This window comes from Manacus vitellinus, unplaced genomic scaffold (assembly GCF_001715985.3).
Source record: "Manacus vitellinus isolate BGI_N305 unplaced genomic scaffold, ASM171598v3 scaffold_70_pilon, whole genome shotgun sequence".
Taxonomy (NCBI): domain Eukaryota; kingdom Metazoa; phylum Chordata; class Aves; order Passeriformes; family Pipridae; genus Manacus; species Manacus vitellinus.
In genome coordinates, this window is record NW_021940754.1 from 2,751,966 (window position 1) to 2,778,440 (window position 26,475).

Sequence of the window (26,475 nt, forward strand, 5' to 3'; positions counted from 1 at the left end):
CTCGGCCTCCCTCTCCCTACCACGGGAAGGCACAGAGGAGCCACGGCTGAGGGGACGAAACAACAACACGACCTCCCGCAGCAGCGGCCACCGCTCAGCACGAGCTCGGGGCTCTGCGGGCACTTCCCGCTCTCAGGACAGGACAGGACAGGACAGGACAGGGAGGATAGGAATAGGATAGAGATACGATACACAGGGCGGCGGACAGGAGCGGCGAAAGCGGAGCCCTCAGCGGGCCCCTCCCCTCCCCGGCCTCAGCCCGCGCTCATGGACTGCGCCAGGCGCCAAGCCCAGAGCGGGCCCGAGTGGCGGCGGCTGGCGGCCATGGAGGCGTCCCCGGGCGCGCGCATCCGTGAGGGGGACTGCGCCGTCCTCAAGCGCGGCGAGGTCTTCAAAGCCGTGCCCGTCCTGCGCCGGAGGTGAGCGCCCGGACCGCGGCTCTCCGTGCTCGGTTTGGCGCCTCTTCCTCCCCCGTGAGGCGCTGCCAGCGCAGTCGCGGGCCCTGCCGGAGGAAGGGGTCCCAGTCCCGTGGTCCCGGTCGCAGGTCGCGATCCCGATTCCCGGTCCCGCCGCTCCGGGCACAAACAGCGGCCTCGCCCCAGGTGCTGTGACAGGCGGCGGGAAAGGTTTTAGTGCTGCCTCGGTTCCTGTGACAGAAAACAACCCGGAAGATCTCCTGGCTGCGTTTCTCCTGAGAATTCTAAAGGAATTTGAGGTGGTTTTGTGTTGTCGTTGTCAAACGGGTGCCAGTCGAAGAGGAGGAGAGGTGGCGGCGGCCTGGGAAGGGAATCGTCATCACACCTCGCCGCGGCACGGGATTTCTGCGAAATGCAGCATCGCCTCGTTAATTAGGGCTTGTTAATTGGCCTCGGTGTGCTCAGTGTGCAGGAAGATGCTGGCGCTCAGCTCTGGATAGTTACTATGAAAGGTCTCCTATTTCTCTTTCCTAGGCCATCTGGCATAGCGGGAAGCGCCTGTACCCCAGCAGGAATTGCTAAAATCAATGGACACAGCCCTGGGCTTCTCCCCATTGCAGCAGAAAAATTTATAGACCGAGGTGTAGAAGTCAGTGTTGGGTAATGTGGCCAGACATCTGATTCAGTAGGATGGAGATCTGAAGGTACTACGCTTGAATGAGACTGGTTTAAAAACGCTGTAGCTCAGACCTAGGAATTTGGGAGCACTGGTTATTGTCAGGCTTAATGTTCACCTGTAGCATCTGGCACCAAAATCAGGTAGCCCCTGTCAGCCTGTCACCGACAAGATCTTGGTCATTAAGTCCCTCTTCAGTTTTTATTTAAAATCTCTATCATAAAACAAAGAATACAAAAGCTAAAGAGTAAACTTAGCCATAAGCAATTAAATTAGTTTTGCCTTTAATTTCCTTTCTGTAATCTCATGAGTTTAAGGACACTCCAGGAACATGTGACAATAGCTATGGTTGGATATTCTGTTTAGAATGGTCATCAAAATGAAATTTGATTATGTGCATACATTTTTTATCTATTTAATATTTTATTTAATTTATCTATTTAATATTTTGAGTAATTTCAAGTCTTTTGTAGTAATTTATTAGTCTTTTAAAATCTGGGTTGGCAGGGGTTAAGGGATTTTAATTTATAATGTCCTTTTTTATGAAGAGGATTTGGTAATGTCTCTGATAAGACTTTATTATTACACTTCCTTTAAATTGTAGATTTTATTTGGGGATACAAATAATATAATATGTAAAATATATGTAGAAATCTCATACTTCAGTCAGTAGAAAACTGGAAATAACAACCTTTTTCTTTACTTTCAGAATTAGTGATGAGTATAATTTGCATAATAGCTCCTATTGACAAGTTTTGGTTTGAATGTGAGTGTGGCATAATATAGTGCTACTTGTTCCATTTGGCAAGATTGGCATTTCTCTGGTTAGCAAGGCAGCCTTTGTAGGCCAGCCTGAAAGTTGAAGGCTTTGTGGATCCTGTTTTATGTCAAGAAGGAAAAATGCAAACCTGCCTTAATGCAAAAGGGATGATACAGTTTGGTTTTTTTTTTTTAAAAACATTTCTAGGATTACAAGGCACTCCCTGTTGTCTGTGTTCTTCATAGTCTTTTGGCAAATGTTATTTCAAAGGAGCTCTGCAACATACAGGTTCATGCTCATCTTTTTGCAGTGATCTGCATGACCCAGCCTAGATTTCATATGATTAATTTAATTCCTTGCCTTGTTCTGACTTTCCCTATCAAAAATGGTACTGTATGATTTGAGTGCCATAGCCTTGTTTTATCTCCCACTTTAAATGTCTTTTGAACTGAAAAAATTTTTTCTTACTATATGCTCCATTTAAGTTCTTTGTTCTTTTCTTAACCAGTTTCAGTTCAATGTGGGTTTTGTGGTTAATTTCACTTTTTATGTTTGTCCTGGTTTTCTTAAAGGATAGAGATAAAAATGTCATGTATAAAGCTATAGTTTAAGCTCAACTCTTGTGGGTTTCAACATAGCAAAAATAACGCTTTTAGCGTCATTAACTTTTCTCTTATTTCAGAAAAATTATCTTTGAGAAGCAGTGGTTCTACCTGGACAATGCCATTGGACATATTTATGGAACTACATTTGAAGTAACCAATGGTGGAAACCTCCAGCCAAAGCAAGATGTGGAAGAGACTACCACAGGTATCACAGAGCACTGACTGCTATTTGGAAAAACTAGTTCAAATTAATTTTTCTTTGATAATGGAAAAGCTTTCTATTAATCATTTGTTAAATTAATGTTACTTATATTCTTTCTGTCATAAAAAGTGCACGGTTTTGTCTTGATCTGTTGTTTCACTAGTCTTGTAACAAATAAGCTTTTTTAATATGGGAGAAAATCTGAGCCTTAGTTTGGGTGAATATATATACATTAGGGTTTATTTTACATATTATGTTTCATTGCTCAGGCTGTGCTTTGCAAGGCCGTAAAACGTGTGGGTTTGATTATGAGAAATCTGCTTGCTGTGAAACTGAAATCATGTGTTTCTCCAATTTATGTAGTGCTAGATTTTACAAGTCTATATCCTTTTCCTTTAGAAACAAAGGAAGCAGGTACAGATAATCGTAACATAGTTGACGATGGGAAGTCTCAAAAACTGACTCATGATGACATAAAGGCTTTGAAGGACAAGGGTATTAAAGGACAGGTAAAAATAAGGTTTTGCTGTCATTTTTTTTGCTACCTTGATGGTTATATTTTAGTTTATGAAATAGGCTATTCTTTTTATCCGTGTATAGATTTCAGTACTACTTTGTTCTTCTGGTTAAGTCACATTTTTTGGTTTTACAAAAATGCTAAGGCTATTTTCAGAGAAAAATTCATGTGAGGTGTGCAACTTTGTCAATGGAGAGTAAAGTATAGATTTTTATGGCATCAGAAGTCATAACAGATAAAAAAGTACAGGTCATATAATCCCCATTTAGTTTTGTTTCTGTATAAGATTCAAAATGCTCTTTCTGTGTTACAGATGTTTTAAAAGCATGCCATAATTAAACTCTCAAAGGTATAGGGAAGGATTATGGACAAGTAACCAAGTATGAAGAAATAACACTGTAACAAATGTACCATCAGTGAGCCTGTAGGTACCTACCAAACACATGTGATGCCTGTGCTCTACCTGTACCTCAAAAGCCAAGAATGTTGACAAGAGATCAGTTCTGTTCTGTTAGAAAAGGGGTTGGTATTGACCCTGCACCTTGTCATAAAGTGAGTGAGGCCATCTTAAATGTCAGTGAAGCACTGCAGCCACTGCTGTTCTGCACGTGCAGTCAGGCAAAATTGTCTCTCTTTGGTTTACCCTTTCTAATAAAAATAAGAAATTGCTCATGCTTACATCAAGTCCATCTCATCTCCTATTTGCATCTTGCTGTTTGCTGCTGCTCTTTGGAGCAGTTTTTCTGCTTCTGCCTGCTTAATAATGGATGGACCCAAGGAGTTTAGAATGGTATTTCTTCTGTTTCCACGGTTGTGCTGCTAGTTGTGTTATCTCTTTGAGAAGAATGTACTAATCAGTCTGACAGCTTTGATGTTTTCTATTTGTTCTCATTATCCATGGCAGAAGATCATTCTGACTTTTCTGTATGTCCTCAGTGTGTCTGTGCAATACATCTACCGTGCTTTTATTTTAGGTTATTAAAATATCCTGTTTCATTACTCTGGTTTCTGAACCATGGCTGAATATTCAGTTTAAGTTATATTAGCAAAACCAGACATTATTCCTCCATAAATGTCTAGAAAAATCTGAACTCCTGTTTAGGAATGGCTTGTCTTTGTGATGCAGGCTCAGTTTAGAGATGACTGTTATTTGAAATAAAACTTCAGTGTTGTTGTGGCTTAACCCCCAGCCATCAACCAAGCTCCTACACATCCACTTGCTTGCTCAGCAAGTGCTTTTCAGGCAGCTACAGGAAGTGAGAAGTACTTGCAGCACTGTGTTTTTAAACTCTGAGCAATGAAAGCTCCATTGGTTTGGTTTGGTTTTCTTGGAAATATTAGTGATCCCTTCAGCTGGAATCTGAAAGTATGAGGAAGAGTTGGATTGGCAAAGGGTGGAGACTGGAATAAAGAGACCAGGAAACCAAAACTGGAAGCCTGGGAAAACCTAGAAGCTAGAGAAGGAAAAAGTCAGGGGGAGTGTTGTAGGAAATAATAAATGCTAAGCAGTTTGACATTGTGCAAGGAGTTGGTAATACCACAATTTGTGAGGCTGACAAAATTAACTGGGGTGAGGGAGGTGTCTGACCATTAGCCAGAGTAGAGGGGAAGAACTAACACAAAATGGGGAAAAAAGATACCCTCAGATGCTGAAATCAGACAGAGGCACCCAAGGAGGGAATTGGATTAAACTAAATATTATGTCTGATATCTGGTTCCTTGTTTTATTTCTGTAAAATATTTTTGCCTGTGTAGCTTCACACAGGGTTTAGTGTACTGCAGTCCCTTTACAAGGGGAATGTTAGACTGACAAAATATGTCAGTTGTTCATAATAATTGACAACATAACTGCCTCATTCTAAATACAGGATAATTTAAGGTAGCTAATCACTTAGAGAAAGCAGTGTAGTCTTGTTCACATTCAGAATGGGGTAAATATTTAGGTACCGAGACTTCACAGTAAGTGCTGAAGTAATGACTTGCTGATTCTGAAAGGAACACTCCTGCTTTTTCCTCATTTCTGGCCACACAAGTCTGCCCTCTCTCATGAGTTAGTTCTGGCACCTACCAGACTCCTTCTCCACAAAGTAGAGAGGAGTTTTCCAGGATAAGCATTTTCTGTTTTATCATTTTTATTATGGTATTCTGTAGTTAAAGAACACTTAAAACAATACTATTAAATTCCTACACATAGTCAGTGTAGTGTCTCACTTGTCATGTTGGTTAGTAGAAATTTACTTTGCCATTAATGTCAGTAAAGTTAATGGTATAAATGCCTCTACTGGAAGAAAATATGTTCAGTGTTTGTTTAAAAAAATACTATATATGAAATGAATGAGAAATAAATGCTAGCTGTAATAAAAATAAATTGTCTCTTCCAAGGAAATAGTTCAACAGTTAATAGAGAACAGTACAACGTTCAGAGACAAAACAGAATTTGCTCAAGATAAATACATAAAGAAGAAGAAAAAAAAGTAAGTGAATTTTAAAATGTGGAAAATATTTAGTAATCCTCTAAGCTGTTGAGATTAAAGTAAGACTATTCCTATGTGTTTCTTACAGATATGAGGCAGTTATTACAATTGTGAAACCATCCACTCGCATTCTTTCAACAATGTATTATGCAAGGGAACCTGGAAAAATTAAGTAAGTCTTCATTCTTTTTCTTTTTTCTAATTATAACTTTATCATATACTGTAATTTAATTTTTTTTAAAATACTATACCAGAGTATATAATACCTTTCTTTTTTCTGTGAGTGGGAAGATTGCAGGTCAATGAAAAATAATGTGATATAGAAAATGAATCACTATGCTATTGCAGCAACAGCTTTTACCACGTCCCTGTCACCACCATGTGGCAAATTACCTTTGCAGACAGACATTTTCACAGGTATCTCTTACCTGGTTTTGTTTGCTGGTGTATCATCTCTGTTTTCTGGCTCAGTAATCAAAGTAACAAGCCACTTACCAGAAGCAGGAATTTTTGCCTTTGATGTGTCAGGGGTTCAAAGTCTTCAATCAGAAGTCTCCAGAAACTTGTGGTTAACCCTGGGGTCAGGAGTCAGAGGAGGTGATGGCTACAGAGATCGACTACAGAGATCCAGCCCTGCTGGATTGTCACTTCTCTACACTAACACGTTGTTACACACATTCATAAATATGGACTGACACGTGCTTTTTAATGTAGTAATAGTAGAGCTAATATGCTGAGATTTAAAATCCTCAAATGTATGTTATTTAAGGCTTCTCAAACATTTTTTCCTTCTCCTTCCACCGTCTCTGTCACTTGGCTTTATTTTACTATGAAGATGAGTTGTAATTTCTGTAGCTATGACTGAGTCTCTTCAGTTTGTGCACTGCAGGCAGCAGTGTTAGGTCTTGGTCCTGGACTGCAGTGGTGTGTGCTACTGCAAAACAGGTGAAAATCACAAGGAATCACATTATTGGATCAGGAAATGCATTTATACCATTTGTTCTTTACAAAACTGACATGTCAGAGAAAAAAGGGAAAAATTTAAAAACCTGACACAGCACGAGATGTCCACTTTGATATGTGCACCCTACTTCACATCCTACTTTTGCTATTTATTCCTTTCTAATTTCTTGTTGGCTCTGGGTCTGGTTCTTCTTTATTACCAGACGGTTAATTATGAGTTTCCACATGATGACTGAGGATCACCGACATGCTCTGAAAATCTACCTGCAATCCGACTTTTTTGGCAGGCTCCTGAGCCAATGGGCAGTATTTCTGACTACTCTGATGTTTGTTAAACCCTCTGCCTTCCAGCCACTTGAGATATGACACCCTGGCTCAGATGCTTACCCTGGGAAACATCCACGCTGGCAACAAGGTGATTGTTATGGAAACATGTGCCGGCCTCCTGCTGGGAGCGGTGATGGAGCGGATGGGGGGTGAGTTACACAGTAGCTTTAGTAATGCACAGACTTAAGCTCACACTTAAATACACATCGCTGCGATACTTTTAAAAGGCAGCCATTCAAAATAGTTTTCTCAGTTTTTTTTAAATCTAATTTTACTGTCTCTGGTATTCAAAGAGATACTTGTTTTTCTATTGCATCTTTCAGTTGGATTTGTTTTTCAATATTTAAAAAAACCTAAAAAAAGTAATTGACAACTAAATTTGATATAATTGTTTGTATAATGAAATTTGATTAAATTGATATCTCTGTAGGTAGATCTGTTTTAGTTCCTGTCTTAGTTCCTGTGTTTAGGAAAAGCTGTAAGGAGCTTGTATGTAGATTCTTCCCAGACACCTGGAAGTCCAAGAAAGTGAATGGCAGAAAACAGGAATAGTAGCACTGGAATTCAGACAGCCTACAGCACTGAAAATGCTGCCATTCCTCTTGTTCACTGCACCAGATTTAATGTGTATTCTGCAAAATGTGGGTTTTAAAATTATGTGACATTTTCTCGAGGATATTCTAGGAGAAATTTGACCTGTTTTTCAAACTCAGTTAATTAGTTTCATCATTCAAAGGCACTAGACAGAGGGGACAGTTATATTCCAGAAGTCTGGAAAGGTGGGATGTGTGATGTGATGTGATGTTGTGCACACAGACATGCTGTCTGTTGGCTGAGAAGGACACAGGCAGTGGAAATTGGGTTTGTTGCAGCAACTTTTGGCCATAGAGCTACTTTTTGAAGTAAATTATACAACTTCAGCATAACTACTGAAAGGGTATTTTTAGTAAGTCTAAACAGCTCTTCCTTTAGAGCCTGGATGTTGAAGAAATTCTTTGCCTGTTAATACTGTTAAAATTAGCTTTTGTTTTTTATCAAAACAACTCCATAAATAAGTAACAAAAACTGCAGAAATTTTGTCTGTTAATTATTAATTAAATTATCTTTTCTAACAGTTTGCCACTGCTTAGATGTTCTGAGCTAATCCTAAATACGTGTTTGATACTCAAATATTCTATGAGTCACCTTATCCTTTGGAGCTGCAAGGTGTTATCCTTTCAATAAAGATCTTTTACCTCGAGGCACAGTTCCACAGCTTGTTAAATTTGATGGTTGGGTTAGGAGCAAGAAATTTACTTTCCTATTCTTAAATGAACACTTCATTCAAGCATTTTGGAAATTTTGAAAATATGGCAGTTTAAGAATTCTGGCTTTCCAATGTGTTTTGATTCTTTTGCTCTCATAGGCTACGGATCCATCATTCAGATGTACCCAGGAGGAGGACCTGTGAGAGCTGCTACCAGTTGTTTTGGATTTCCAAAACCTTATTTTGATAATCTTCATGAATTTCCTCTCAGCAAAGTGCAGAGTCTCCTCTCTGGGACATTTTCTACAGAGACTCTGCCTTCAGACCCTGAAGATAATGCACTAGTGGAAGAAGAAAGCAATGGATTGACTGAGGAGAAACAGACTTCCCTGCAGGAAACAGAAGAGGAACCTACTACTGAAGCACCTATGGAGATCAACCAGTCAGAAGAGCAAGAAACAATGGACATTAATGCTGAAGATGTAGAATTTAAAGAGAACAAAGAAAAAGAAAATAAAGAAAATGTGAGAATATTTATTGTGGCTATTCAAGTTTTACAATTTCTATATACATAAGATTCTGCTGTATGAATCAGATGTGCTGAAATACAGCTTGTTCAGGTGTTAAAATAGAATTCTGCAAGTTGTTTCTTTGTCTTACATTAAGACATAAGATGCAAAAAAACGAAAACTCAGTCCATGCAATAGCCATCTGACATATAATTACCAGTTGAAGTACAAACTATTTGTTTTGTTGTTCAAAGGTTCGGGAAAAGCAAATGAAACAATGGGAGAGAAGAAAAAAGCTCACAGAAACCGCTGCTTTGTTGAGGGAAAAGAATGCTGATGGGTGAGTTTGTTTGTACTTGTTTCCTGGTTTAGGAATGTTATTCCCCAATTTAGTGTTCCCACTGAAGCACCCCAGACTACACACCTGCCCTGCTCCACCTTCCATGGGATGGAGAGGAGAATTGGAGGCACAAAAGGTAAAGACCATGGGTTGAGATAAGAACAATTTACTGGAAATACCAATGAGATAAGAAACCAAGTGGGTCTTGTGTCTTGTTTAGTTCTTACCTGGTTAAGATTTTTTCCTGTTATTTAAATGCCTTGAAATTTCATGATCTAAAAATCAACTAAGTATAAGTAAATATTAAAATAAAAATTTAAGTCTATCAATAAAAACCCAGAATCCAGGTAGAATTCAATACAAAATGGCTGCCAAAAAAAATCACAGGATTCTAATTGCCAAAGTAGAACCTGAGGTTTTAAGTTTATTAAGGTGGAACTAAATTTGTTGGTTTGGGGTTTTGATTGGTTGGTTTGTTTTGAGACACTCATTTCTTTTTTTACACAGGAAAAAACTCCCATATAACTTCATTTTACCTGCTGTTACTCCCAGTGAAGAACTTAACACAAATATTCAATATCATAAATTTAAAACAAATACTATAAATATATTCCTACAAATATAGTAGTATAGGAGCATTTAGTGATTTGGTGACTTTTTCTTATGTTCTTAGCAAATGCTGAAGTGATTTGAGTTAATCAAGTAATAACATTAACACTGACTTTCTCTCCAAAGACTATTGGTTCACTGGGAATAAAGCTTTTCTGCTCCCATAAATTTTAATGCGCATTTGTTGGTTGTGTTTAAATGCTTGTGTATAGTTTTTGGTTTTATTATTATGAAATGTTTTAACTCATACGTTCACTCATGTACCTCATGTAGCATATTTAAGTGGTAGAATTAGCCTTTTTTATAAAGATGCAGAAACAGGTCATTGTGTGTTCTCTAAAGCAACAAAATGGTAGAGGAGGTTTGTAAAAAGCACTGCACATTTGTTTGGCAACAGAACAGCACCACTGGCAATGCCTGTGCATGTGACCATTAAGCTGCCTAAACAATGGTACTGTTTTGGACTGGTTTTATAATTAATGTCTGTGCATTATCTGGCAAAGTGAAAATTAATATCTGACTGAAACAGTGTATTTAGTTGTTGATTGAGTTCAAGGAAGCCTGTTTAGCATTTGTCTCTTCTTTATTTGTTTTCAATCACTTTTATACTTCTTTTGTCCTTTGTAAGGCATGAAAGCTGTAACAAATTACACACCTGAAGGGATGAGTGATTTCTTGCTTTAGGAATTCTTCGGTGTGATGGGGGGAGAGAGAAGTTTATGGTGCCTGAGGGCACTATCCCAGATGGCTCAGTCATGATCACCTTTCTTCAGTCATCTGCCTTTTATAGCCCACTGTTCATTGAGATCAAGAACCACAGGGTAACACAAAAAACTGGCATGGAATAAACAAGTGCTTCAAATTAACAACCCTGTACCTGAGTAGAAGCTGGCAGGGAAAGTAAGGGTTTGGTTTTTGCTTTGCAGGAGAGAAACAGGGAAAGGATAGGTAAAAAACTGATTAATGTTGGTGGGGAGAAACATAAGGACTTACTGGCAGAGTAAGGAAAAACTGGTTGTTAGATAAAGATGGGCAACCAACTTTATGAAAATTAATTCTTGAGGCCCTGAATTTAACAGGGTTTACTACTTAATGTAGAAGATACCATTTCAATAGGATTTCTATCTTCTATGCTGTTATGTGGTAAAACATTGCTTGTACTAGATCTATTTGTTCAATTCCGTTTATGAGAGCTGAAGTCTGATGTAGGTCATTGAGGGGCAAAAGGAAGATATTCATTGGCTATTTGGTATTCTTTTAAAGAAGACTTTTTAAAGATAGACTTTTTCTGATATTATGAAAGCAGAAATTGGTTTATGGACACTCCATGTGTTCAGAATTAGACCACCTCCCTCCCTCTACCCTTCCCTGCACTTCCTCTACCCCTTCCTGCTCCCCCCTCACCCAGTACATTGATTTTGTGGCTGGCCAGGCTACCTGCTGGCAGCAATATGTGCTGCCATATGAAAGAACAGAGTTTGGTTTTCCACGGTCTCTCATCTCTCACTTATCTTCCTGTTTTCTGGCAGAGCTCCTGGCAGTGTCAGTGCAGCACTCCAAGCCTTCCGAGGCACAGGATGGAGTCTTTGCTTTATGACCTGCTTGATAAATTACTGAGCACAATTTTTCTGAGGTTTGGATTTGAAGCAAATGGCTCACAAGGCCATGGCTGGCAAAAAAACCAAACCAGGAACAACTGTAAGAGAATTGTCTCACCTCTCTATTGTATTGAGAAAATTGAACAACCATTTTCACCTCCCTTTTGATAGACAAGTTTAACTGTGTCTCCAGTGCTGCACATTCCCCCGGAGAACAAATGTTAATTAATGGGTCATCTCACATAGCCTCTGTAAACTAGCAAAGTAGTTTAATTATCCCTCTCTTTCTGCACAAGTTATTACTAATTTACTCAGCCATTTCTTGCAATCTAGTTTGGCAGTGATTTTTTTGGATTTCAGCTGGAGATAGCTGTAGAGAATCTCAACCATCTGTATCTCCAGGTTGTACTATGATACTAAAACAGGGATGGAGAATTAAATAAGAAACCTTTAAGTTTGAAAGGACATAATTTTAAAGATTTTTAGTCATGTCTCTTAGGGGATTGTTTTCTCTTTAAATATTCTTCTTATGTAAAACTGTATTTAATGAAGACTACCCAGTCTAAAAATCACGGCTGAGGTGACATTCTAAGCAACAATTAGCAGTCACATCATTTAAATTGTATTTGGAAAATGGTCTTGGGGCAGAGAAAGCAGCATGCAAAGTGGGTTGTAAGAATTATTGTGGAGCTCAGCACAGCTGGAATGAGTGCTTCTGCAATTCATTTAATATTCTGCACCTTAGGGAATGAGAGTTTTAGGCTCTTAATTATGCAAGTAGAAAATCATGATTCGTTTTTATATTCGGGGAGTTGTTAGAGACATGAAAACATGCTGATGAGCAACTTTTAAGCTATAATTGATTGCTGTACTAAGTAGGAGGAAATGTCACTTGATGAGTAGAAAACTAATGTGCATGACACTTGTTTTGCAGCTTAATTGTAGCCAGCAAGTTTCATCCCACACCCTTATTACTGTCTTTATTGGAATTTGTTGCTCCTTCAAGGCCTTTTGTTGTCTACTGCCAGTATAAAGAGGTAAATCAAGTATGTTACTTTAGCTATTTACTGTTCAAATTTGATACTATTCTGCTATGTAACCTACTATTTGGGGTTTTTTTTTTTTAAGCCATTATTAGAATGTTACACAAAGCTGAGAGAAAGAGGTGGAGTTATAAACCTAAAGCTGTCTGAAACCTGGCTACGGAACTACCAGGTAAGGATCACAGTAAGTGGCTGTCAAAACTGCAAGTACTCAAATACTGGGGAGCAAAACACTCTCTGAAAATTTTGGACTGACTGAAACAATGTATAAGCTCATGCATTTGTTTTACCCATGAGTAGTGGGTATTCTGAAGAGTTTTAATGCTTCATTGTAACCATTTCAAATGGAAATACTTTATTTTCTTCTTACAAAGCATTTCACTTAAGCACTTGCTGATATTTGTAGCAAAGTGTTGTGCTTAAGTGGCTAACCTAAAGCATTGTCATGTGAGAGAGATGCAGCAAAATATTACAAGTGTTTATTCGTTTCCAGCTGGTTTGACAGCTGAAAAAGATGTGTAATGTTGAGAGTGGTCGTGACTTATAAAATGATCATCTTCAAATAGCACATTTCCTGGAACCCAAGTAACAAGTTTCTGGTCTGGGAACTGAAAAATAAAAACACGATGAGAGGGGAAAATATCACCACAGTGAGAAATGTCAGCGTGACTGACTTTGTTTGAACAAGATGTTTGTGGGAAAATGAGTTGCTGCTTCATCTCTGAAGAAGCAGAACCCTATCTGAGGAGCAGCTGACCACCTCTGAAGGAGGTGCATTCACTGGCTTTCTCCTTGCCCAAGGGCTTCTGGAGTCCATAAGCAATTGTTATTTAGGGGATGACTTAATTCAAGGGTGGCCACGATTACCGACTTACTTATTGGGCAATGAAATTGGGAATGACCAGGAGATCCATAGATGTTACACGAGGTAGGCTTGGCAAGGGTTACTGTATCCTGGACACAGGTCAGTCAGTTCAGACCTGCAGGGGCAGTCAGAGCAAGGAGGAAATATCTGAACAGAAGTCCTTTGCAAAGAGTGTAATGCATCTGAAAATGATGGTTCATTTCATGTCTTACCTTAAGCTACATAAAGGTGGTAGTGACAGAACTGGAAATTCCTGTATTCCTTCCTGCTGTTTTGTAAGATCAGCTGTGGTTCCAAATACACCACTTCTGGTCACATAATGGGGACTTCCATGCAACCCAAAGCTTGACTTTACAATTTTTGGTGGAAGTGCCACAAAGGATTAATCAGTAAGGCAGTAGCCTGTATGCTTACATATTTCTATAACTGGATTCTCACCTGCAGATACTTTGCCCTTTATAGATAAATACACTTTCCCAAATGGCTGTTTGTTGTTGTGGCTGGAAAAAAAATTTACATCCAATACTGTAAGCTGAAATTACTCAACATGATGTGCAGATATAGAGTGAGCTTTTACAGGTGCTTGTTGTGGTGTGGGTTTTGGGTGTGTTTTGTTGTTTGCTTTTTTTAAAGGTCTTACCAGATCGAAGCCATCCAAAACTGACAATGAGTGGAGGCGGAGGGTACCTTCTGTCTGGCATCACTGTTGTCTTGGATAAGGGCAAATCTGATTCCAGTGGTTTAGAAGCACTGAAGATGGAGGAGCCATCACCTAAAAGATGCAAAGTTCAAGATCTTCATTGTTAACATCTGGAGAATTGATTTGGTTTTTTAAATCTCGGGAGTCTTACTGTTAGTAAAATACCTATACTTTCAGTACTCTTGGCAGCACAGGAATTGTACCTGTCACACATCTGTCAGAGGAAGCAGCAGAACTGTGTGGTGGGAGGATTGTCTCACTCCTTAGCAGTTTACATGATCTGAATGTGAAGAAGAAGCCCTGGAAGCAAACAGCACACTGAAATCATGGTAACTTCAGAAAGAAGAGATCAAGGAAGATAAAGCATCAGTGCTGTTTGCTTGTTGCCAAAGTTGAATATGATGTAGTTTTTTAAAAGGTTGAGTCCGAATCAACACACCTAACTTAGCTTTCCGTTTTCCCAGAGCAGCATCAGAGAATTCTCATCAGCATTCTGTGTGATCTGCTCCCCCTTTGGACACAGAACTCAGCTGTTTTCAGTAATTTAAGAAAGTAGAATGAACAGGGGAAAAAAAATCATACACTTCTTTTTTCAAAGGAACAATAAAAAGAGAAACTAATGTTAGACATGACCCCATGTTTACAGCATGACCCCATGTTTTCCTGAAATAGATACAGAAGAGAAAGTGCATGTTCTTAAATTAAAATACTAAGTATTTAAACAGAATGTCTCTATTAGTATTGTCTGTCATTTTCCTGAGAGTTGTTATCTATTTTTAAGATACTACTATTTTGAAGACTGCTATATGTATATATATTTATTCTACTGTTTGATCTTTCAGGATGTCAGCTTTTTTATTGATTTTTTTTTTTAACTTTGCATTTGCCATGTCAATTAAACTGCAGGGTGTTTTTCCTAATGAGATTTATCTTCTTTTTCTTACTTTTCCCTCTTGTTGGAAATAAAAAGGTCTAGCATAGGCTTCAGGAGAACACCTTGGCTGTCTGCACCCCATTGCACCCCTGGTCAGAGCTTTAGGTCCATGTGGGAGCTCGTAGGGCCAGAAGGACTTGGCTTCTGCTCCTGAACTTACTTGCCAGGTTCTGGACTGACTGGACAGACCCTGGAGCTTTGGGATCAAGTAATCAGACTTCATAAAGCTGTAAAATTCTGTATTTTTGGGCACCATTAGCTCAAAATGGGTTATATTCAGTGTAAAGAAGCAGTTAAGGATTTCTCTTAGGAAAACAGGTAGGAGGTATTTCAGGTTTTATCTACTGCTGGGTTCTGCAAACTTTCCTGTGTTGTTTTTCTCCTTTTATGGAAAGTTTCTTCTCTTTCTCTTTTCTTCTCCTACTTATGTGAAAAACCCATCAGTGGAGAGGATGCAGGTTTCACCATCTCTGTTCCACCTGCCCTGTGGATCTGAAAAATGTGCTTTGCCTCTCTCACCCTTCCATACAGTGCCAAGTGAGAAGAGAAATGTGATGTGTGGCTCTTAGGAAGCTTTTTTTAAAATTCTGGATTTCTCAACTTCTCTGAGGAAGCCGTAGCGAAACACTGGATGTGTGTCCACACGTACATAGTGAAGGGAAACTGGGCCTTTGAAAGCAGCCAACATCCAGGATGTGATGAAATCCTGAGATCACAAAGCTTAGAGCAACGGACAGGACCCTGGAAGCTTGGGAAAGGATGAAATCCATGTAAGCCAGGAGACTAATAATGAAAAACTATCTTGTGCTTCATTTCTCTTACCTGTAAAGCAGGCACAGGTACTTCTTCTCTGCCACTTCTGTTGGGCTGGCAGGTACACAGGTGTCGTGTCTATGGCACTACAAAGGTGTGAAAACTTACACAGTAAAAGGTAAACTACCAGCATGTTTTAAATCCTACATATCACATACACTGTGGCAATAAAAACAACAGCATGAGAAAAAAAATATTTGTATAATTAAAAGATCAGTTTGAGAAATAAACACTATTGGAACACCTGAAAAGCTAGTTTAGATCAAAGCCAAACAGGCTGCATTTCACCAGCATCAACACAAACGTGGCCTCCATCCTGAATCCCGTTTCCCAGTTTCCAAATGAGCCATAATGTTTGTTCCAAGAAAAAACAATAAGGAAAAGGAAATAAATCAGTGATATTTCAAAATGACAGAAGGTATTCTGTAGGTAATAGCTGAAGAGCATGTCTTGAGGTACCATTGTTCCTATTCCAATTGAAACACGTGAATATGAGACACCAGCACAGCACAAGGGCTGTAAAAACCACAGTTGGATAAGTGGTTAAATTGAACTCCAGATATTTGGAGTAATTCCAACTAATTATGGGATAATTTATTTTACTGCTTTGTAGTGTCCTAAGATCACCAAAAGGCTCCTTCCACACCCCCCTCACTCATGTAAGTGATACAGATAATCCTGAAATAACCCAATCAGTCAAGTAAGCAAGGAGAAAGTTTGGTCCAAGATCAATGGTTTTTATTATTGCAAACTCAGACAAATATATTTCTGAAGAACACTAACACAATTATTTTCAAAAGCCTATTAAAAATACCTGCCCACATGAAAGGTTATGATACTAAAATTCATGCCATTCAGATCTCAGTAGCACAGCAGCAAATTAAAGACATTTTCAGCTGTATAAATCACTACACTATAGTGGACAGTAAACAGTATTTCCTGGGTTTAGGGCAAACAACAATCCAGTGGCAGTGAATTTACCACGGAACACGGGTACAGCAAGTACAGCTACACCAATCTCTGAAACCCCAAACACCTTCAGCCTCTCCTGAGGCTGTTCAACTTCTCTGCTATACTCTGCAGCTCCAAATCCATAGCGGCCAGGTTTTGCAGTTCTTTTTCCTGTGAATACATAAAGAGCATTTTACTCATCAAATAACATTGGCAAATACTTTGTTCCATGAAAACAACAGAAAAGGCCATTTCTAAGGCAGATGATCTCCTGCTACTTAATGGTCCCTGAGCAGACTGCTGGGGTAAGAGGTGTTAACAGCATATACTTTGTGCAATTTCCTGCTTTTATCTGAATTAGGCATGGGGAAAGTATCAAAATACTCATTCTGAGAGCTGGCTCTAATTACAGCCTAATCATTCTAGATTTAAAGCACCATTATCTAGGGGGGGGATGTCCTGCTCTCTCACAGTTGCAGTCCCTTCTGCTCAGGTGAAGGTCCTTTAGGAAGCCACAGCCTGACAATCGCAGGGGTTCGGGCTTTTGACGCACAGCAAGCACAGTGTGCAGCAAGAGGAACATCTCCACAATAACAGAGAGTAGGAGAAGCTTTATGCTGCCAATTCTTGTTTATTATGACTTGCTAACACCATTCAACGTCTGTATAAATCAGTATTAAGCCTCCACTGCTCCCAGTGACTGGGAAGCCTATAGACAGCTGATTTCACTCTAACAACCAAGTTACTTGCCAACTATGTGCTTTAAATAACCCGACAGACCAAGTGGTGTTTGTGAGTGACCTCTCTGCTCCTGCTGCCACCAGCATCTTTGTTTTATTAGTCTGTAACACCTGACAGGCAGAGGTAGGATCCAGGGGGGAAGAAAATCTCCTTTCCCTTCCTGTCTTGCAGCAGGCAGAAGCTAAAGTCTTTATTTTATAAACTGTGCCCTGGGGTAGTTCACCCAATTCACAGTTTCACCGTTCAAAGACAGCAGATTTTTAGGTCACTGAACATCTGACTCTCAACGTGACTTAATCTTGTTTGTGTTTTTCCATGCACGGTTTACCAGCTGCCTTGGGAATGGATTTGGAAGTGTGCATTTGAAGCTTTCCCAGCTTTTCAGAGAAACACCTGTACACATACCTCCTCTTCCGTCAGAGGCCTCTGGCTTAGATTTCTTCTGTCATTCCCAGTTACGTGACGTTTTTTCAGGTCTTCTCCAGAACTGTACAACTCTGGGAATTCAGCTGATTTCTTCCTGTAATTCAGAAGCTGTGCAAGTTGATCCATCTTGCTGTATTGCCTTTCCACATCATTTCTGTTAATTTTGCTGGGATTCCTCTTCTCAGCGCGTTTGTGCTTCAGAGCACTCAGGATTTGCTTTTCCTCCCACCACTCATCATCATCATAGTCAGGGAAAAGACTCTTCTCATTCAGAGTAGGCTTGTTATCCTCTTTGCCCTCCAAAAGCTGCTCTCCTGTGCTGTCCCTCTTCTCAAAGTGCCGGCTTTTCCACCACAGCAGTGGGTAGAAAGGGCTGTAGGATGCTGGGGTTCTCTTCTCATTCTCTGCAGGGAGACGGCCTCTGTACTCCTCCCTCTCGGCATATCTTTCCTCCTCTTCATTTTCCACCTGATCACTGCTGTGATGCTTCTTTTCTACCTCCTCCTCCTCCTCCTCACTGTAGCTGGGGTAGCGCTGCTGCTCCCCCCCGTCCTCGGTGCTGTGGTACCTCCTGGCCTGCCCTCGGTGCTCCCAAGCAGATGCTTTCTGTGACCCTTCCTCTTCATTATTCCAGAGGTATCTTCCTCCAGCATGATGCTGCTTCTCCTTGCTGCCACCACTGAGGTAACTGTGGTTACTGCCCGGCTCTTCCTCATTTTCATCTGCAAGATACGTCCTTCTCTCGGAGCGGTGCCTCCTGGCCTCACGTGATCCATCGTGATGTCTCCTCTCCTTGTGCCATTTCTCATTACTTTCTGCACTGTGGTGATACCTCTTGTTTTCTTCTTCACTGCTTTCTTCACTGCTCTCTTCGCTGCTCTCTTCCCTTTGCTGCCACCTGTCTCTGTACTTCTCACTTCTCTGGATTGAAAGCCTCTTCTCCTTCACCTCCTCAGACCCACGCCCCCCGTGATAACCACTCTTCTCCTCACGCTGCTCTTCACGCTGTTTCTGATGGTTCCAGAGATGGGTGTCCTCTGTGTCTGATTCCTCAGCTACTTCCCCTTTCCCACCACCATGACCCCTCTTGTCTTCATAGGAGTCACCCACTCTGTGCTTCCCATGGTATCGTTTGGGTTTGTAGAGTTGCTTTTCCTCTTCTGTTTCTTCACTCTCATCAGATTCTTCACGCTCTTGCTGATGGGAGAAATCACGTTCCTTAGACTCATGGTGGTACTTTTTACTTCTTTCTTCCTCTCCCTCTTCACCTTCATGAATTGGTTTGTAAGGGCTCTGCATTCCCTCCTCCAAGTGCCAGCGGCCCAAGGGGCGCTGATCATTCCCATCACGGAAATCTGTGCTCGTGCCTCCAGAGTGAGACTTCTTGTTGAGAACAGCATGTTCCACACCTTCATCACAACACCTGCTCTCTTTGCTTCCTTCTTCACTGTGGTAATTCTTCTCCTCCTCTCTTCCAGTTTCCTGATAGTGGGTTTTTTCTTCTGTGTAAAGACTCTCATCCTGAGCAGGCACGTGGTGTCCAGCCTCCTCTTCCGTGCTTTTACCTTCCTCGTGAGCAAGTTTCTCCTCATCACTTTCTTTCATGTAGTTTTTAGATTCCTCTTCTGCCTGACTTTGTTCTTGCTCCATGCTCCCAGTATGATGTTTTTCAGTCTCTGCTGGGTCTTTGGAATGCCTCACTTCAAGCTGTTTGCTTTCACTTCTCTCTCTGTCATTTCTACCACCTGTAACACCAAGAGCAGCACAATGGAGTAATCCAACTCCCCACTGAAGTGTCATTTCAGTGCAAATAGACAACTGGCTTCACAAAGTAGTAAGAAGATTTGGACAGAATTGATTTTCTTAATTCTGCTTCTAAAATTAGTAATTTGCTAATCTTTTGTACGCTTACCTGGAAGAGGATGAACTAACTTTCATTTAATTAAGCATCTTAGAAGCTCCCCTGGAACTTCCAGAATAATTTTTCCTCTTTGGCTTTTTTCTCTGTTTGCCATCATGTTTTTAAGTATTGAATTAAATTAGCTTTCATTCCCACTAAAAATCAGTTGGATCTAGAGTTGTGTTCAGTTGTTTGAGTGTCAGGCCCTACCCATCACATATGATTATTCACAAAAAAGACAACCACCTGTTTCAAGCTACTTGAAAATATTAGGGGGTTTTAGCAAATTTTAAAATGTTTAAGTCGACTGAAAAAAAATTAAAGAAATCTGTTGCTTTGCAATAGTTATGTTTAATCAAATCACGTTCCTTCCACTATTTCTGAAATGTTAAATGAAAGTCTGACTTTGACTGTATGTGTAACAACATACTTCTGTGAAGATATTTCTGCTTCACTTGAGTCTGAGTAACATCAGAAATAGATCACAAATCCTCAAAGTTTTCAGACAATATCTGCACAGATTTAGAAATAGCTCACTACTTATGAGAAGTTTCTCATCATCTGCTACTCTTGGATCTGCCTAAGGGCAAAAATATGGTGCTTACCCTCTCTTTCCAGTATCTGTTTTTTTTATTTTCCAAAACATGACAAATATACAGGGCGGGGGATTTTTTCCTGAAATTACAATGTCACAAACTAAGCTTGATGGCATTCAGCATTTCCTAGGAATCTGGGGCTGAGTCAGATAAAAATACATGTTTTACCAAAATGTAAACCCTACCCTCTTCCCTGTTCAAACAAGGAGGAGACAGTGTTCATGGACTCAGTTGCCTTGTTGATTTAAATGCTGATTTGATGTGAAGACAGTTCCTACCCTCTGGAATACATTCAGCACGTGGTCCAAACATGGTCACATTTTTGACTTTTCAGGCTACCTAAAGAGTCTGTCAAATTCTCTCAGACTCTCAGAGTGGTTTAAGTAGAGAGCCACAAGTGTTAGCCAAGAATCCCTGACAATTACCAGGTCAGGCTGTTTGGTCTTTGAGTGAGACAGACTAAAGAGAAGGAAATCAGGATTTTGATGCCAAAATTTGGAGGTTGAAATAACAGTTCACCAGCTCCAATGCAAGACAGAAACCATGTAAATTCCTTTGACAAGTTCAGGTAATGTTGTACTTACTCTTCTTCAGGATTTCCTTGCACTCAGGATTAATTGGTGGTGCATTTGGCTTAGACAGAGCATTGGACAGAACTTCCACTATGCACTGGGTTACCTAGAAGAGACAAAATAGGGGAAGAAATTCTCATGGCAAAAATGGAAATCTTACTACTGATCCAGTTGGTAGAGAAGCTAGTTTAGGATTAGTTCAGGCTATTGTTAATGAGTTTTGAGTAATCCCCAGCTCTAACACAAATTCTTGTGCCTTTGGCCATCAACTGCTTTGCTCCTCACAGTATCAGTAAGAAGAGAATAGTCACAAGCTCTTTTTATCTCCCCTTTTGTTTGCACGGGTAAAGGCTCCTTTTGTACCTTTTTACATATTAAATACCCTACTCAGTACAAAGGAGAGTCAAACAACATGAGGTAACAGCACCCTACAAAAAACCCCAAACACAACACACATGCAAAGGAAGGAGAATCATCCTGTAGGATCTGTCCAAATGAGGATGCTGCAAAGGTGCAAAGGTATTTTCGGTTGCCAATAAAGCAAACCCACCTTGGTGTCCTCTGTGAGTGACATGCTCTACATCTTTTCATGTGTGTGTGCTGTAAGCCCTGCCTGGTTTTTAGCGCTTAGCATTCAACTGGAGAGTCCTCTGGAAGCAGAGGAAGTTGATTTAGGAAAGTCACACAACCTCCTCTAATTTTAAGTGCTACCAACGTAGCTCCTCCGTATAAAATGATTTTCAAGTGTTGAAGTTGCTGGTTGTGAGCAAACACTGGGGGTACAAGAGCTTCATGTCGACAATCTGGGTGGCTGACTGGGAAGAGACAATAAAATGTTTATGGAGTTTATGTTTTAACTATTTTTAGTTATTACCACGTGTTTACTAATCTAAATGATCACACTGACAACCAGAGCAGAGGGTCTGAGGTGATGGCATTTATTTAATTACACAAGTTAAGAATCTCTTTCTAAAGCAGGAGACGGGAGGACTATATTAGAAAGTCTGTTGTGTAGTTGGTAACTGTAGATATTTCATCTTTCCTCGAAGCTGCCATCTCACTTTATCCAGTACAGTATCATGTACTGTCAAACATTTCAGTTCATTTTTCAGGGAGCTGTACAATGCACAGTTCCAGAAGCACCACACTGACACGAGCACAGCTTCTCTTTCCATCAAGTGCATTGAAGTGCACACAGGTATCTTCTGACAGCTAAAGAGGCTCTCAGTTCCACATCAGCAGCGATCTGTTAAGAGTTTACCCTTAGGAAAAAAAAGCATTACCCTGAGAGTTCAGAGACAGAACATGGAGAACACGTCACTGATAATTTTCTGAAGTTTGCTCTGACACACAGCCACTCACCATTTCTTCAGTACGGTCTTTTTCTACTGGAACTGCGCTGACACCTGGAAGAAAAACAAATTATTACAGACTCATTAATACTGGCAACAAGCACCAGTGACAGGAGTTGTCAGTCAAATTGGTCTGATGAGATGGCTTGAGTTTTGGGTTGGCTGGTCAGTAAACCAGGCACATTCCACATTAAATCTTTCCTTTTTCGGATGGAAAAGCAATGTAAGATCGCAGCACAGCACGAGAGAAGAGGCATGTTAACATTTCTAGCACTAAAAGAATATACACCACCAAAAAAATCCCACCCCAAAAAAAAGCCCCCAAAAAACACCACCACCAAAAAACCAACCAACCAACCAATAAAAAAAACTAAAAAAAAAAGGAAACAAAAAACCACATAAAACACAAAACAAACAAAAACCAAAATGAAACAAAAAACCCAAACCCAAACCAAACAAAAAAAACCCCGCAAATAAAACAAACAAACAAAAACAAAGAAACAAAAAAACCCACAAAACCCCACCCCAAACAGGAAACAAGCAAGGCCTGTTTGCACCCCAAGAACCTTTTGGTTTCTGCAAGGGGCTCTAGATGCAACCCCCCTGCCAATAGGAGACCATTCTTCAAGACTTTAAAGCAGCTTGGATAGGAAGCTGGAGGGAAGGAGAGAGCCAAAAGGCACAGGAAAATTTCCATTCACTGAGTGGTCCATTATCACTTCAACAAATAAGCAAAAAAAACCAAATCCCAGCAGAAAACTACTCCGGAAGGAAGCAGTACAACACATGTCTCTTTGTCCTGAGGACAAGTAGGGTAACTAACACCTCCTTGTGCCACTTCAGTTGTACCTGGTCCAAGGTATTTACTTTTGTAAAGAAGCTACTGCAAACCAAACCTCCATTCTGGTTTATTTTGCCATCACTGCTGCAGTACATCTCCAGCTGGTTATTGATCTTGGATGCTGTATTGAGCTTGGATGTATAATTAACTGTGTCAATTCTCATCCACCTTGAGATTTCCAGATGTGAAGTTAGGCACACCTGCCAGCAACACAAGAGTATGTAGAAGCAAGCCCTATTCTACCATGGCTTCACAGACTCCCCACACAGTATAGAGTCAGAGTACACAGACACACAGCTTGGGGTGCAGTTCTGAAGTTCTTACACGAGTCAGGATAGTCTTAAATATGACTATTGCTCTCTCTGCCATACTGCTTGGTTGGGACAGTGAGAGATCTGTAACACAGGAACACAAAGCACATTATATAGACAAAGGAGGTCAGTTCACCTTACAGCATCAGGAGACCTAGCACTGCCCCAAGGAAGCTTCCTGCAAAGCACACAGGAGCATGTAGCCTTGCACTGTTTAAAGCAATAAAACCTTTATTTTCTGTGTTTGCAGAGGAAGCAGACATCCCCTCGAGCACTGACTCAGTGCGTAATAGCTGAACATGACACAGTATTAACTCTCTTGATATTTCTACTGGCCTCTTTCTGCTCCCCCAAACACTTATGTAGGAATGTGCTTCTCCAGCCCCCATCTCTTCTCTGCGTACACAACTGAGATCAGAGAAGGGAACCCACACAAGGATAGCACAGAAGGGATTCCCCTAAAATAGCACTCCATCATTTCCCCAGAATGCCAGGTGGTGTGTGGGGGGAGATCGTGCTCAGAGCCAACCCTCTCCCACACTTTTTGTGTTCAGTGCTTTAGGAGCCGGGCTTTAGGCTCCTTTACTGACCCAGTATGCAAATAACTATCACACAGCACAGCACTGACGCTGCTGCAGTCCAACCTGCCTGCAGGATCCAGTCTAACCTGCCTGCAGGACCCATCTGAGCATGGAGGATAAGGATGTACACGCACGTGGGGGCAGGAGGCTGGCAGCAAAGTCTCTTCTACTAAAAAATAGTGTTATCCACTAAAAGGACACTCTCTTGATCCCACAGGTGTTGGAGATGCTGCTCTAATGGCATGAGCTGCTCACAGCCACCACTTGGCATGAAAGCAGAGGGGATGACCTGTTTCATTGCCTCTTCTTGGAGAGACCCCTCTGGTCCTCCAGCCCATGAGAAATCACACCATGCTCAAGGGCAAACATCTTGATTTTTGTCCTTTTAGTCACAGCACCTCTCCTGTGAGTTACACCCAGGTGATGTGATAAAGCACAGAACAGACCAACTTCTGAACATCTTTTGCTACTACAGATGCCAACTTCAGGCTACCTCTCGAGCCATCAACGGCACAGGAATATGAAGTCAGGTTGTGTTCACTGCCTTTGCCAGGTCATCCAAAAGCTCACATCTCAGCAAGTGCCTGGTTGACAGTAAAAGCCAACACACACAAAGAGGAAGCATCAGGCTCTCATAACAATGTCAGAAGAAGCAAATGGTATTGGGCATATGTCATATTAACCTGCCTGGAGAAATAAGACAAGCATCCAATCCATCTCACAGCCTGAAATAATACATTGAGGCAGCTGCTCTGCCAGAGCTGAGATAGGAAGCCAGGGAGGAGCCAGCATGCCCCACTTTACACCGGTGCTGGCAGTGCCAGCCCGTGCCAGCTGGCAAGAGCTCCCTTGGGGCCACCTGCTAGGTGAAGATGGCTGGCCAGTGTGTCTGCCTTCCTCTCCACATGTGCTCCCCCTGACACCAACAACAGAGTCAGGCAGCAGGGCACCCACCCACTGGGCTTGCAGGGACCCAGCAGATGGTACAACTGCAGGGCTTCACAGGAGAAACAAAGTCAGAACACATGCCAACAGGGAAACCTTTCCCCTCTCCATGCAGAGAAAAACAGACCACAGACCTACAAAGTAAAGCAAAGCCCTGGGTCTGCTTTACCCTCCTGAACCAAGTCTGCCCAGGCAGTTACAATCAGATTATCTGATTTTTGCCTCAGTGCTGAGAGTTGTTGAATATCATGAAAAACGACGAAAAATGCAGGACAAATCCACACGGCTTTTGCTTGCATCTCCAAGACTGAGACAGATCTTTGGGTGGGTTTATGATGAAATCCCCACATGGCTTTCTTTCATTAATGCTGATGACTCAGTGCAGTGTCATTCCTCACCAAAGCGTCAGCAATGTCTTCCTAGGAAGGATAACTAAACTTTGGCATATAGATTTGCAGGAGTACTAGAAAGTTCTTGAAGTTAATGTTTCACTGATTTGACATATGAAAGCAAGACAGCCACAAAGCATATAAAGAAGTACCTGATCTGTTTGATGGCATAAACAGGAAAAAATATTAGACAATAAATGCCCATAGATCTGTGGAATAAGTCTGGTGAGATCCTCTGTGTTGGGGTCTCTTCCCCCACCTTCCACCCTCCCTTTTTGATTTCAATAAAGGCACGTGAAGGTAATCAACTTCCTTACAGTCTCTGCACAAGTCCCAGAAGTGTTTCCATGTGGAGACTTCTGACAGACCTAAAGCCAAATTACTCAACCCAGAATGGACACTGACTCTTTCAAGCAATGATGTAGTAGGTACTACAAAGCCAAGCCATCATCTCATTCTATCGTGTTTAATGTTCATTTCACGGTGGGGTTTCAATATTTAATGCTGCATGCCACAAAAAATATTTTTTAAAAATCCTGCTAGTTAAAGCTGCAGCGCCGATACTTTACCATCGGTATCAAGCACTGGCTGGCAAAAAAACTTGCGGTACCCTTGTACTAAAATGACACCGAGAAGTCTTTGTGGAAAGATGCTGTACCGGGATAAAAATAAAGGAAGAGCAACCGATCCCCCGCGCAGCTCCATCCCACCGCGCCCTCCCCCGCGCCCCGGGGGTGCCGCAGGGCGCGGTGGCGCGATGCCCCCGCACCCGCGGGCGGCGTCACCCCTCCGGAACCCCTTCAGGAGGGCGCCCGTCCCTCCCCACCCTGCGCCCGGGCGGGGCTGTTCCCTCGCCTCCCGCTCCATCCATCGGAGGTGCCGCGCCCGCGGTCCCGTCACCTGCCAGGCGGCGGCGCCCAGGAGGGCGAGCAGCGCCGGCGGCCCCATCTCGGCTCGGCTCCGCTCGGCTCGGCGCCGCTTTAAAAAGAGGACCGGGGCGGAGGGGACGGGCGGGGCCCCGCCGGGAGCTGCGTCACCGCGAGCCCCCGGGGGCGGTGCCGCCGCCGCCCCCACCGCCCCGCGCTCCCCCGCAGCGCCGCCGCCCCCTCCCCTCCCCTCCATCCCGGCCCCTCCGCACGGGGCAAGGTCTCCGCACGCCGGCAAAGCCGAGCGCGTTTCCCCTTTCCTTGGCGACTACCGCATCCGTTCTTCCTGCCCTCCGCTTAGGCACTTGCGAGACCCCTTTGCATCCCCCCGCCCCGCCATTCCTGGC

General features: G+C 41.7%; 2 protein-coding genes across 7 annotated transcripts in view; one reads left to right on the forward strand and one right to left on the reverse strand.

Annotated features, from left to right (window-relative positions):
• Window positions 1-301: 301 nt before the first annotated feature.
• On the forward strand, window positions 302-14,775 carry TRMT6 (tRNA methyltransferase 6). Of its 2 annotated transcripts, XM_018084445.1 has the most exons (12): window positions 306-419; window positions 951-1,120; window positions 2,535-2,662; window positions 3,059-3,168; window positions 5,559-5,650; window positions 5,739-5,822; window positions 6,965-7,089; window positions 8,346-8,710; window positions 8,950-9,035; window positions 12,177-12,279; window positions 12,371-12,457; window positions 13,784-14,775. In XM_018084445.1, exons 6-12 carry the CDS (start codon window positions 5,791-5,793, stop codon window positions 13,955-13,957), a joined length of 972 nt encoding a protein of 323 aa, XP_017939934.1. In that variant the 5' UTR covers window positions 306-419; window positions 951-1,120; window positions 2,535-2,662; window positions 3,059-3,168; window positions 5,559-5,650; window positions 5,739-5,790; the 3' UTR covers window positions 13,958-14,775. The 2 variants fall into 2 exon arrangements, with proteins under 2 accessions (XP_017939933.1, XP_017939934.1); XM_018084444.1 differs by lacking the exon at window positions 951-1,120 and having other exon boundaries at window positions 302-419.
• Window positions 14,776-16,313: 1,538 nt separating this feature from the next.
• The window catches only part of CHGB (chromogranin B), a 72,898-nt gene continuing 62,736 nt past the window's right edge, over window positions 16,314-26,475 (reverse strand). For all 5 annotated transcript variants that reach the window (XM_029964379.1, XM_029964381.1, XM_029964380.1 and 2 more), the window contains 4 exons: window positions 22,146-22,189; window positions 20,796-20,889; window positions 17,695-19,460; window positions 16,314-16,719 (listed from right to left, as the gene is read on the reverse strand). In XM_029964379.1, the coding sequence (XP_029820239.1) occupies window positions 16,636-16,719; window positions 17,695-19,460; window positions 20,796-20,889; window positions 22,146-22,189 (1,988 nt within the window). In that variant the 3' untranslated portion in view covers window positions 16,314-16,635. The remainder of the gene's footprint in view (window positions 16,720-17,694; window positions 19,461-20,795; window positions 20,890-22,145; window positions 22,190-26,475) is intronic.